The following is a 13,957-nucleotide window of genomic DNA, read 5'->3' as shown; positions in this document are numbered from 1 at the left end:
TAAAATGCTTAGGGGACAAATTCTCAAAACTGCAGGTAATAGAACAGATAAAATGTATTTACAGTATCTCACAGGGGACGTGTACTTTTTACTCTGCTGAGGAATGTAATATTCCACTCCTCATTAGAGTTAAAAGGGTGCCCTAAAAAAAAAGCAACTTAACAAAGCGTCTTTAATGGCAACTGGGTCTGGTTCCAGAAACACAGGCTCTCTTCTGCCCCGCACACCGAAGCGCAACGAGAAACACAACAAGCATCTGCAGGAACACCCAGCACAGAAGCAGCATTAATAACGTGTGCAAATAGCACAATTTAACAACCAGCAAAAAGGAGGCTGGAATGGGAGGTGGGCTAAAACAATGCTCCCTCCACTGACACCTTCTAAGAGGAGGAGGAGGGCAGGCTTGCCTTTCTCAACTTCCTTGGTGCCTGCAAAGCCACGGCTGCCAGCTAACAGACTGCGCCTGAAGTACCCGCCAGCAGAAACAATTTGTCATGTGTCAGATCAAATAAACTCTTATGAGACCACTGTACTCCCTGAAGCAGACGGCTGCCAAACTCCAAAGGAGAAATCCAAGAAACCTAGCTGGCCGGTGTCAGACCCAAGTGCTTACGAAGACCAGCACACTTTTGATTTTTAAAACACATCAGTACAACGCAATCTGTTCCTGGGCAGCACTCCCATGCAAGGCAACCATCAACAATATCCATTATTAAAAAGAATTCAGTGTTTAAATTATCACTCTGGGCTGAAGCTCCTCATAGTCTAGAAACTTCACATTCCTCATCCAGCGACGCAGCATCTCGCTCATCCTAGGGAGGCATTAAGAAGGCTAATGTTTGTCAAAGAGCCTTGGCGCAGTAACGTGCTGCAATGGATTATCATCTGCTTGAGCAAGCACTCCTCCTCTCCCAGTCAGCCTTGTGTTCTCTCACTAGAAGTGAATTCCACAAAAATTGTATCACAGATTACTTTTTTTCTTTTAAATAGTGCTAGAGCCTTTTTTTGGGGGTTCATTCCCAAGCACTATCGCAGCTTCCTATGTCCTGGGCTCGTGTCATTCCAGACCTTACGTTGAGGTCCCTCACGGGTCCCTCATTTGCAGCATGGTCCTGCAAGAACCATTAAAGCACAGGCCCTGGACTCTCCAGTGCTGGCTCTGCTGTGGGGGATGTTGTTCCCTCTCTGTTATCCTGCTGGGCAGGAGAATGGGCCCCTAAACCTGCTCTGGGCACACCTGCAAGATTTAATCGTGCCAGCCAGAACTGTGGGGAACCCAAATTACTCACCTGGTCCTGCAAAGACCAGGCCCAACTGCTTGCCAGTCCTGCATAGAGGGCAAATCCCTCAGCCCAGGGCTCAGCTGCTGGCTCCAGATGTTCCAGATGCCAGTGTACTTCATCTGGGGTCAGCCACCTGAGCCCCACCACAGCCAGGAAAACCTCTCCTTCCATAGAAGGTGAATAATGGACCCAGAAAAATTTTTCTGTGAGAGGCCTGAGGTTCCTGGATGGGAAGTTTGAGCAGCCCACAGAAGAGGTTAGCTTATCGCGAAGTGTGAGCGAACGGGAGAAAGGCAGGAGATCCCAAGGAAGGATGAGAGAAGCAGCAGATGTTGTCTCAGGTCACCAAAAAGCAACTGCCTGCCCCAAAACCCAGAAACAGAGCCTCAAGGGACGCTATGTATCAACAAAAAGAAGTGAGAAAGGGAAAACCAGGCAGCCTAAAGCAAGGGAAGAACAAGGCAGCAGGCACATTCCCCTTGGTATTGGTAGTACCAGCACAAACCTGAGCTGCGTGGGGTTTTTTCCAGAATTTATTTAAAGAGCATCTGATGCCTCATGACACGTTATATTTAGACACTGTTTTATCTGTATCAGGACTCCTCTCCAGCCACAGGGACTGGCATCAAGCACAGGACACCGTCTTGCCAGCCTTACTTGGACGGGATCATTGTTTCCTACGAGCATCTCATCCAGCGCAGAAAACACCGTCAGCCGGTACGTGCACCAGGAGAGCTGTAAAGTACTCGCGGTGCTGCTTTCCAGCAAGGAGCAAAACACAGGCTGTTACCGTAACGCAGGAAGTGTTAAACCGAGATCTCGTGGAGGAGGAGGTTAGCAGACACAAGTCTGTCATTTACAGCGATGCTTTTCAGGCACTTACAGCTGCAGAGACGCCAGCCAAGAGCCAGGTTCCTACAGCCTCTCCCAGGCTTTACACGCTCCAATTCGCACCCATCAGCTCTCTGGGCAGCGACCCACCCGGGGTCAGCCGGCGGCGAGCAGAGCCGGCACCGGGCACAGCCAGCCCTCGCCCCCAGCCACCCCACTGCCTGGCCCCGCATCCATCTGCAGGCAGGTTAAGCAGGCAGAGCTTCAGGCATCAGTCCAGCACACGGCTTGAAATCACATCTCTGAACGGAGGATGGGGGGGGTCCTCCTCTGAAATATTTACCTTTTTCCCAGCTCTCTGACTTGGAGAGATTTCAGACAGAAATCAAAGGGCTATAGTGCCGCAGGAGTCCAGGGCACCCGCAATGATTTCCTCAGCAAATTCTGGTCATGTTTCTAAACAATGGAAAATTTCCCAAACACTAAGAGAGAACAAAACCCACGCTAGCCACCAGAAACCAGCCAGAAGTCAACAATGCTCCAGCCAGCAATCTCACTCTGCTCCTCAAGCGATGCTCTGCACAAACCCAAACAAAATGAGCCCATTTACATCATCACCGATGAATTTCTTTACCCCTAGAAAACTTGTACAAGTGCCACACTTGTGAGTGCCATTATGATTTCCAACAGCCTCCTGCTGACGTTGAACAGACTTTCCAAGCTTCTCTGCATACATCTTGTACGTGATTACCCCACGCTCGCTGGAAGAAAAGAACAAAATGCACTCAAGAGCCACTTGCTCATTCCCGATTTGGGTACAACAATGCCAGATGCAACCACATCATTTCTACCTCCCGGCCACCTCCCTGCGCCAGGGCTGGCACATGCCACATCCAGCCACTGGACACAGGCTTTTCCCACCAAAGGAACAAGCACCTCATACCCAGCGCTTCGGTTTTGTAACTCTGACGAGGATCCATCTCTACCAGCCATAATGCATTAAGCAACAACACAATATTAAAAGCTAAGTCCAGAGCTTGTAGCAGAACTTCACAGAACCATAGAATGGTTTGGGTTGGAAAGGACCTTAAAGATCATCTAGTTCCAACCCCCTGCCATGGGCAGGGACACCTTCCACTAGTCCAGGTTGCCCAAAGCCCCGTCCAACCTGGCCTTGAACACTGCCAGGGAGGGGGCAGCCACAGCTTCTCTGGGCAACCTGTGCCAGGGCCTCACCACCCTCACAGGGAAGAATTTCTTCCTTCTATCTAATCTAAATCTACCCTCTTTCAGTTTAAACCCGTTACCCCTCATCCTATCCCTAGCCCCCCCAATAAAGAGTCCCTCCCCATCTTTCCTGTAGCCCCTTGAAGTCCTGGGAGGCTGCTCTAAGGTCTCCCCGGAGCCTTCTTTTCTCCAGGCTGAACAACCCCAACTCTCTCAGCCTGTCCTCACAGGGGAGGTGCTCCAGCCCCTCATCATTTTTGTGGCCTCCTCTGGATCCACTTGAGCAGGTCCATGTCCTTCTGATGTTGGTGCCCCCAGAGCTGGACACAGCACTGCAGGGGGGGTCTCACGAGAGCAGAGTAGAGGGGCAGAATCCCCTCCCTCACCCTGCTGGCCACACTCCTCTTGATGCAGCCCAGCACACGGTTGGCTTTCTGGGCTGTGAGCACACGTTGCTGGCTCATAGTCAGTTTTTCCATCCACTACTACCCCCAAGCCCTTCTCCTTGGGGCTGCTCTCAATCCACTCCTCGCCCAGCCTGTGTTTGTGCTTGGGATTGCCCCAACCCATGTGCAGGACCTTGCTCCTGGCCTTGTTGAACTCCATGAGGTTTGCATGTGCCACCTCTCCAGCCTGTCCAGGTCCCTCTGGATGGCACATCCCTTCCCTCCAGTGTGTTGACCGCACCACACAGCTCGGTGTCACTGGTGAACTTGCTGAGGGTGCCTCGATCCCACTGTCCATGTCCCCAACAGAGATGTTAAACAGCACTGGTCCCAGCACTGACCCCTGAGGATGCCACTTGTCACCCCCCTCCACTTGGACATCGAGCTGTTAACCACAACTCTTTGAGTGTGACCATCCAGCCAATTCCTGATCCACCGAGTGGTCCATCCATCAAATCCATGTCTCTCCAGTTTAGAGACAAGGATTTCATGTGGGACAGTGTCAAACGCCTTACACATGATGACATCAGTTTCTCTTTTGTTGTCCACCAGTGCTATAACCCCATCAAAGGTGGCCACCATATTTGTCAGGGATGATTTGCCCTTAGTGAAGCCATGTTGGCTCCTTATTTCCATGTTCGCCTCCTTATTTTCCATATGCCCCAGCAGAGTTTCCAGGAGGATCCGCTCCCTGATCTTGTCAGGCACAGAGATGAGATCGACTGGCCTACAGTTCCCTGGGTCCTCTTTACTTCCCTTTTTAAAAATGGAGGTTATGTTTCCCATTTTCCAGTCAGTGGGAACTTTGCCAGACTGCCACAACTTCTCAAATATGATGGATAGTGGCTGAGTCACTTCATTCACCAGTTCCCTCAGGAATTGCAGATGCGTCTCATCAGGTCCCATGAACTTGTGCACCTTCAGGTTCCTTAGATGGTCACAAACTTGATTTTCTCCTACAGTGTGCAGTTCTTCCTTCTCCCAGTTCCCACCTTTACCTTCTGCATCTTGGGCAATGTGGCTGGAGCCCTTGCTGGTGAAGACTGAAGAAAAAAAGCTGTTGAGTACCACAGCCTTCCCCATATGCCAGGTGACCAAGTCTCCCTTGTCCTTCCAGAGAGGGCCCACATTTTCCCTAGTCTTCCTTTTATTAACTTAGATCACCTAAGGCTCCTTCTGGAAATTTTCAACAGTGTAACAGTTTATTTTGTGGGCAGGAAGAGATCAAGAAAATTAATTGTCAGAGCAAGAAGAAAAAAACTCCCGCTGAAGTGAGTAACTGCACTAAAGCTGTGATCACAAATAGGCCAAGTACATTTTAAGATCTATACATTTTGACTTCCACAGTCCTGAAAAAGAAAACTGAGTGACTTTGTTCTGTATGTATATTGTCCACCATTTGTTATTGTCTGTCTATTGATGTTTACTTGAAAAACAAAATTTAATTAAACCCCACAGTACTGCATAGCCTGCCTTTGAAATATGCCCACATTAGTGGATCATTACAGTAAATGAAATACAGCTTCATATCGTATTTTTCAAATAATGTCCTAAAACATTTACAAATTAAATAATACTCTTGCAGAGAGAAATTAAGAGACACAGTGTTTAGCAAGGGCAAAGAGATGTTTACAGATGAAGTCTGAAATGAGACGTGGAGGCAGTGAGGCAGAGAGGTGCCAGAGGGCTCTCCTGGACCTTGTCGAGACAGTTCTCCATGTACCAGAAACTAGACAGAGAGTGTGCCAGTGCCAGGCGAGCAGCAAGGGCAGTGTCCCCACACCCCCGAGGAGGTTTCAGCACAAGCTCATTCAGGGTGTGGGGGGCGCTGGCACAATCTGCCAAGCCGGGGAGGTGCCTGCACTCCTCTGCATGCGGGAGAGCTCAACACACCTGTATGTCCTTTGCGCCCTTTGGAAACCCAGCCAGAGCCACACCGGTCAGAGGGAAGTGAACTCTTGCAACCGACTCAGCAGTGGAAATCTGGACTCTCAACGGGCTGAGAAAAGAGATGCAGAAATGTGCTTTTGTGGCAGGATGCGAAATATAGGGCTAATATTTAGCAGGAGCAGGAAACAAAAGGAACTTTGGTTTCTCAGGGTAAGTAAAAGCATGAGCAGGTTAGTAAGTCAGTGTTGGTCATAGCAACAATGCCTGATGTTGAGCAAAGCAAAGAAGCATGTTAAAAAGCAAGTGAATATTACATGAGTCTTACAGCTCAGGCTTGAAGAGATCCAAGATTTGTCTTTCCCTTAATAGCATCTGGGGCGATGCCAAGTGTTCTTTGACAAGTTATTTACTCCAAGAAATCATTTTCCCTAAACAAGTGTAGCCCGTTACCACATCCTTCTTCAAGTGAGCCTGGAAAAGGCTGTGCCCCGCAGCACCATCTCCACAGGGACGCACCGACAGAGGTACTGACTCCAGCAGGAAGGCAAACGTCCCCAAAGAAAAGGCTGAAGGTGGAAGAGCTCTCACCGGGGTGAGCCCTGGGGAAAGGTGGGCTGCGTGCGCTGAGTGTGCAGCGCTGGCAGGCAGGGCTTTCGTGAGAAGCGGAGCATGCCGGCCTACGAGCAGGCTGGAAATGAAGAAGAAAACCTTGTGAGGGCACCTCTGGATCCATTTTACAGGAAGACAGTAAAAGATTCACAGTTGCTGCCCATGTCGGGGATCAGCAACTGGCAGCCAAATTCCCGTAGGTCCTGCTGAGTTCTCATCAGCATGCTGAATCTATTATTTAAAGGACAAACGTTCAGCCTGGCATATAATCATTAAAAGCTGTCAACTTCCAGCCTATGCGGGGCTTCCTCTGTGGAAAGGATCCTTCCCTGAGAATCAGGGACTCCTCACCAATTTCACATCATAAAATTAAAACGAACAGCTGCAACAAGGGGCAATCCATTATGCATCACCTTATCGGTCCTACAACAATAATGAGCACTGGGACCCCAAGACACTACACAGCACATGGCAAGGTTTGGCAAAAACCACTGGAATATAGAAAATGGAGCCCAGGATCCTTTCTAAAGGAAAAACACGGTGGTAGAGAGGCATTGGGAGTGACATAAACAAGCTGGCACACAGAGCATCCTTCCTGCACTGGGGAAGGAGATTCATGAGGCTGTGTGGGTCCAAACTGTCGAAGGCAAAGCAAGCACAACACTCGTGCACCAGCGAGGCAGCTGGCTCCTGCCTGCTGACATGTCCTCCTCGCCTGCCACACCAAAGCCTCCATCAGGATCAACAGCTCCCATCTGCTCGCCCGCACACCCACTCGCCCATCCGACAACGTGAAAGCTGCCCGGCAGCACACAGGCAGATTCGGGCTGGCTTTGGGCTTTCCAGGCTGTGGCAAAGCCTCCCTGACGCTTAAAAGCGGCACAACTGGCTTGCATAAAAGATGAAGATTGCTGAGCCTCCTGCAGCCTTCCCAAAGCGAGAGCAATCTGTGCGCGCTGTCCTCGTCAGGCAGCAGGAGCACGCCGACACCGGGGCGGCTCGACTGCGGTGCAAGGTTAAAAACAACCGGGCTTCACATTCACACGTATTTCAAGAAACGCGTTCATCTACAGCTCGCCAGCGCTCTTCTCCACCTCTGAGCGTACCAAGCATGAGGTCTGAATATCTAAAACAGACCAGACTGCTGCTCCCAGTTTGCTGGAGGAAATAAAGAGAAAGGGATGTCTGATAGGGAGGAGGGGGCGCAGCCCAGACACCTCTGGAAGTGCCCTGCTTCTGCAGTTCAAGGTTAAACATTCCTTTGCACTAATCTCTGAGTCTGCCTCTCTCAAAAGCTGCGCCAGGTAATTAGAATCATTATAACTATTATTAGACCATAATATTATTATAGCATTTTTGCTACACTTGACATCTGTTGGCTGATAGATTTAACTGGTACATAAGAAATAATTGTGCATAGATTTCTTGAAAATGAGCACCAACACAGAAGACATTAAAGCGTTCTGCATTGAAAAAGTTAATTTTATGAAAGCATGCCTGAAATAAAAATTCTAAAATTAACAGTAAAACCTTTAAAAAAATCTCATTAATGAAACTATTTGCGTTTAAACAGGCAGCCGTTAAAAAAAAAATCTGACTTTTCTTTAGATGCTTAAAGGCATATACCTGGCTTGGTATCTCTTCAGATCAACATATGCATCTTCTTCCGACCTATTTCAGTGACCCAGAGGTTTCTAAATCATCCTTCCATCTTCCTTTTCCTCTCTCTGCAGCAGGCTTTTGAATTATTTGGGCAAAGAGTCTGACTGCGCAGAGGACCAGTATAATCAGGACTCTTAACAACCTGCTCACTGAAAATCCTATAGAATTATCAGCACACACACATCTAGAATAAAATACAGCTTCTTGCATCCCACAAAGCCCAAAGAGCTTTGCAAACTGGATTCAGGGTACAATTTATCCACCACCGAGATTCAGCCTTAATCCAGAGTGGAACACATCCTTTCTACCAGTATTTAACTACAGCACACAGCCCCCCAGAGGGAACTCAGGAAGAACCCAACAGAAACCACATGAATGCTGCAGGGAGGCTTAATTTTTTCCCCTGGAGCTGAAATTTGGTCAGGGTACCCACCATCAGCCATCGACCAACAAAGGAGAACAAACAGGGCACGACTCCTCCATCCTGTTGATGATGTCCTTGAAGTACAGCCTGAGCAAACAGCCGTGGCCGGGTACCTCAAGTCACCAACCTTGAGAGACGGAAGAGATGAAAACCACAAAGGAACCCCGTGTTGTTCTCGAATTCAGTGGGGCCCAAATTTCACCCCACAGTTACACTGATGTGTAAAGAAAGGTGGTAGAGGTGGTGGAAGTACACTTCAGAAAAGGACCAACCTCTTAAAATTCAAAAAGCTGAACACAGCAGCTCAGTACTTATAGAACTCAGGGGCGGTTAGAGCTGGTCCTGTTCAGACAGTGATGTTTTCTCCAGTTAAATGTATTTCAGTTAAAGTAACTCCTCTTCCTTAAGATTAGTCCACGCTGAGAAGGTGAGCAGCAGAGCCCTGGTGGAATGAGGTATCCTGTAACTGCTCCCACAGTGACACACTATTCAGGGATAAAAATGAGTGCAATTAATTTTTCCAGAGCAAGTCTTTTTTTTTTTTTTTTTTTTTTTTTTCCCAGAGCAGAGCAACCACACAAGGAATTCTGAATTGCTTGAGGAGAAAAATGTATTTTTACTACCCTAGTTGCATACAGACAAGCCTAACTCTCACTGCAGCCAGGCCTACAGAGGTCACTACAGTCACAAATTCCCCCATGCATACCCCTCTGCTACCAAAGCAGAGCCACCTGGGGACCTCTCGGCTGAAAGCAGGGCTGAGTGACCAGAGAATTGCCTCTGAGCAATGCTGGTCCTAGCAAGCATCAGCAAGAAGCCCCTGTTAAATGAGGTTCATGAAAGTTCTTGAAAATTACCTGAGTCTTCAGAAACGGGGCACAAATCCCCCTCTACAGAGATCTGCCCATCATACCCCCAACCAGCACAACGGCATTAAAGCAGGATTTTCACTCTATCCATCCAATACTTTCAGGCTAACCAGAGGAGCTCAGATTAGGTGAGCTCACCTTAACAAGGCACAGTGCTCATTACTAACTAAGAAAAAAAACAACCAAACAACAAAGCAACTCCCCCCCACACACACTAGGGGTAGCTATCAACGATTCCCTGTCACAACAGGAGAAAACCTCATGTACAGGCCCTCAGAGATCAGTCCAGGATGGCTTCTACTCATCCTTTTCATTAATGGCCTGAACAATGAAAGAGAAAGTACTTTTGTAAAACCTGAAAGGATGCCCAGCAGTTAAGAGCTGGAAGCACTCTGGAGGTCATGATCAGAATTGATAAACTAAAGAAAAATTCCAAAACTACCCACAAATCAATAAAAAGAAAAGCAAGGAAAACAATGCAAAGAACCGCACTCTGAAATAGCAAAAACAAAGATCAAGCACACAAATACAGCATGAGGGAAATCTCTCTGGACAGAGGTAACACTGAGGAAAATTGAGGATTGGGCTAAAAATGCAGCATGTGTCGGCACTGTGACACCACAACTCCAGCTGCAAAGAGCTAAACATCACTATGTGATTTAAGAACATAAAATTCCTAATTCTGGTCTGGAAGACCATGCTCAGTGCTGGGTACCACCCCTAAGAAAGTCACCGACAAACCGGGGGGTCTGGGCAACGACGGGAGCAGTCTGCGGTGTAAAACACGCAGCCCCATAGCAGCTGTTGAGGGTTTCTCCATCTCTGCTCCCCTCCAGGGTCGTTATCCGCTCTCGGCATTTAACTGCTGTTTACAAGGACAAGCATCCCTTGGGCTTCCCATTCTATGATGGCAGGAGACAAAGTGGCACACTTAATTTGCTGCAAGGGCTTGTTCAGGGTCACTGCAAGGGCAAAGCCCCAGAATTGCTTGTTCAGGGCCAAAGCAAGCGCTATATAAATATATAAGGCTCTCCAAGGCTGGGCTTTCAAGTCCCAGAAGGAACTTGTCCCCAGTTCAGATCTGCACTAACATCCACCGCTGCCCAGTCTGGAGCCGAGTATCTCTCACTTGGCGTCAAGACAGGGGCCTGGACAAGGAGGTTTTTCCAGCCTTCCATTTCATTTTGGCATCCTCCATCTGGCTGTTCCTACACTACTACAGCAGTGACATCTTAGAGCTTAATTAACAGCCTTCTCTTCCCCAAAACACAATAGAGCTCCTCACCCTGACGAAAAGGCACCCACCCAGCAATGCAGAAGAGCAGAGTCATAACCATTCCAATTCACATCTTCATTAACTTTCATAAATGAAGCTCTTAAGCTCAATTTGCACCAAACTACTTTGGCAGTGAAGACACCTTCCCAGACACTGCAGGGGGAGGGACGCTGGCCTGGGCTGCCCGTGGGGAAGGGCAAGGCTCCCTCCTCCCCCCTTACCCCCAAACAGCCCTACCGACCCATGCGATGGGCTGTAGCCCATAAGGGTCATCGCCCAGCCCAGCGGGCCAGCCCTCCCTACCCCAGACAGAATAACTGGAGGCGATGATTGCTGAAAGCAATTGAAAACATCAAAACAAGGTGATTAAAGGTGGGCGAGAGCAGCTGCACCAAACCCCAACCGAAGGCTCTGTGAGAAACCCAGCAAGGGGGTAAGATCTACAAATCTTATACAAAAGTGGGGCTGAACTTCCAGAACGTTTAAGATTTCCCAGTGACTCAAGAGGATTTGAGGGGTTTTTGAGTCAGAGCTTTAGGAGCAAGCTGCCTCATGAACTGCAGCCAGAAGAGATTTGACAAAGCCTTCGTCAGCACGTGCTGTCTCCTTTCATGGGGCTGTTTCCCAGAAGATCCCAAGTGTTGTGTCATTTTTCACTTCAGGTGCTAAGAATATCTGTGTGTTAATAAAAAATAGTAACTAGTTTTACAGGGAACTTACCAACAAAGCACTCGACAAATCTTAATTAAAGCTGATTCACCTACTTCACAAGTGCAAGTTAAACATTATTTCTCAGAGGGGAAAGCTGAGCAGTAAGAGAGCTGAGGTGGGTTATAAAAGCCACTGAGGGAGTCAGTAGCAGAGAGGATTAGCACATAGAAAGGCTGACTATTATCCCTAAATTTATCCCGATAATCCAGTGACTTGCAAATTCTCAGGGTATAGCTGACGTGCTTTCAACCACACCTGTCCAGCTTGACACTGGTATTTAAGTAGTCTTACATCTCCTTACCAAGTAAGAGCAGACAGAGAGGGTTTGGGGGTGCTGGAGAATTTTTCAGGCCTTTTATTGCTCTGGCTAAAAAAATTCTCAACTGTAAAAAAGGAGAAGGTGGTGACAATAGCACCAGCACTGGTCTTGTGTTGCTTTAGGGCACAGGGATGGCGCCGCAGGTTCAAGGGCCGTTCTGATAACTCATTAGGAATTGCCAGTTTCCAGCTTACTTCTTTAAAAGGAACATATCAGTAACCCTTCAAATCTAGTAAATATGTGGCCACACAGACAGCAGACCACAGGAACTTGCAGACACTGCTCTCACCTCTGTTATGCACTTCTACATCACAGTTTCTGGGGCAAGGCTTTGGATGCTTTTACCATAGAAAAATGCCTTGGAGGCTGCTGAAAAATACCAGCACTGGTCATTTTATGGGAGGGTTGGGGGAAAGAAAAAGAGAAAAAAAAAAAAGTCCATCCCTTAATAATGCTACTTGCAGAACATTCGAAAGGATCACACAGAGCAGAAACACTGCAGTAGGATGTTCGGTAAACGGCAGGGTGTGTCATCGGCTTCTAAACTGTAGAGACTTCTCTGCACTTAAAAGGTTTCCTACCACGGCTGTACGCTGGGGCAGCCTCCTCACACAGACAGCTCTACCAACAGAAATGTCTGTGCAGATTATACTCCTTTGGCAAGCAAATTAAACAGTATCGGTGAAGTCATACTTTATGCCTCTAAGCCATATTTGTACTAGGTTAGTTCTATCAGCAAAACACTGTAAAAATAAATAACTTGCCCCTAAGAAATTGTGTCTACAGAACTTGTTAGTGTAAACCCAGACCATCTTGAGAGGCGGGTAGTGTTGATTATTTGTCAAAGATTACTTCTAATGCGAATGTTAGTCAACCACTGAAGTTAAACACTGTAAGGCAATATTCCAAATATTGTTTATATACAAAATCCCATTTGCTCAGGCTCGGTTTTCACTCCCTAGCTCTATGCAACATGTAATTTCACTAGTTCTCCAGCAAGAGAGCCATATGCAAACTTGTACCAAAATAATTAAACAGTTTAAAATTCAGGCCTCACGTTACCAAGTGCATACCCCGAGGAAAAAAACATTTCGATGGCCCAGAGCTACACCAAAGGTACCAGGACACTGTCATTCCAGAACTGCCCAGGTGCAAAGGGGGCCTGAGGTCACCCAGCCCATCCTCGGGCTCAGGGCAGACTCCAAACTGCTCCTGTTTTGTTGAATTTGTATTTAAAATCTTCCAGCATAAGGGATTCTCGTCTGCCCAGGCATCCTGTGCCACACTTTGTGGGCAGGTGCCCACCACAGGGCCCTGATTTTCGGTCACTTCTAGAAGAGGACAGCCCAGGCAGCTGTCTCTGCTTCCCAGCCCTGCCCGAGGCAGGCCGAGCCCCCGAGTTTAGGACAATCGCCGTTACTCCTCCCCGGACGCAGCTCTCCGGGCCCTGCGCCCTCAGAGCCCGGGCAGGGCCCCCTCTGCGGGAAAGCAGGGCGGCGGGCGGCCTCCCGGCCCGGCAAGGCCTCACCGCCGGCTCCCCTCGAACGAGGGCACCGACAGGACCCGCTCCGGCGCGGGAGGCGGCAGCCCAGCCCCGCAGGGCCCGTGTGCGGCGCGGCCCGGCCCAGCCCGGTCCGGGGTACCGGGGCAGCGCCCCCCGCCGCAGCCCAACCGCCCCCCCACTCACCGCTCCGCACTGCGCACGCTCCGCTCAGCCCCCGCCCCCGGCCAATCCGCGCTCGCCGAGGCGGTCGTCCCGCCCTTGGCTCCGCCCCACGCCCTTGGCTCCGCCCCGCCCTTGGCTCCGCCCCGCCCTTGGCTCCGCCTCCCTTGGCCACGCCCTCCCCGTGAGGCGGGGCCGCCGCCCCAGCACCAGGAGCGGCCCCGGGAGCGGCCCCGGCGGGGGGCGGCGGCCTCCAGCCGGCCTCACCGGTGTGTGAGAGACGTGGGCAAGCTGCCTGTCCCGGACAGCGGACACCAGCCCCGCCGAGGCAGCGCCAGGCCGCGAAGAAATCCGGTCGCCCTGAGGGAAGGACGGGCTGACTGACCGTCGCCTTTCCGTATCGGTTTTAGGGAGAAAAGGGTAAAATAAATGGCTTTCCCGAATAACGACTGCTTTCTTTCGGCGTGGCCTTACGCCGCGTGTGGTCTCCGAGCACCGGGACCTTCCCTTGCCGGGCGGCGGCCCTCGGGCTTGTGTGGCAGGGTGGGGACCGCCCTCCCCACCCCCCCCAGCCCCGACCTGGGGGAGCCCGGAGCCCCCAGACACCAGGGGTGCAGCCGGGGAAGGGTGCCTGGTCCCTGGGCCTTCCCTGCCTGCTGCAGCCTCCACCCGCCTGTGCTGGGGCGTCCTGAGCACCCCCGTCCCCCGACGGGCTGTGGGGAAGAAGAAGGTGGGATTTGTGAGGTT

General features: G+C 49.9%; 1 protein-coding gene across 5 annotated transcripts in view; it reads right to left on the bottom strand.

Moving 5' to 3' along the window:
• Window positions 1–13,309, bottom strand: part of SIL1 (SIL1 nucleotide exchange factor) — a 100,631-nt gene extending 87,322 nt beyond the window's left edge. The window contains exons 1-2 of one of the 5 annotated variants that reach the window (XM_074883772.1): window positions 13,235–13,308; window positions 8,688–8,857 (exon numbers count right to left, since the gene is read on the bottom strand). Coding sequence is in view for 1 of the 5 variants with exons in the window: in XM_074883771.1 (XP_074739872.1) it covers window positions 6,003–6,049 (47 nt within the window). In the remaining 4 variants the exon portion in view is untranslated. Of the gene's footprint in view, window positions 1–5,680; window positions 5,797–6,002; window positions 6,159–6,193; window positions 6,204–8,687; window positions 8,858–13,234 lie in introns of those variants that run through there. The other 4 variants (XM_074883774.1, XM_074883775.1, XM_074883771.1 and 1 more) reach the window with 4 other exon arrangements.
• Window positions 13,310–13,957: the final 648 nt, after the last annotated feature.

This window comes from Strix uralensis, chromosome 14 (assembly GCF_047716275.1).
Source record: "Strix uralensis isolate ZFMK-TIS-50842 chromosome 14, bStrUra1, whole genome shotgun sequence".
NCBI classification, from domain to species: domain Eukaryota; kingdom Metazoa; phylum Chordata; class Aves; order Strigiformes; family Strigidae; genus Strix; species Strix uralensis.
The sequence above is the reverse complement of the archived record's forward strand: the minus strand, read 5'-3'. Positions and strand labels throughout refer to the sequence as shown.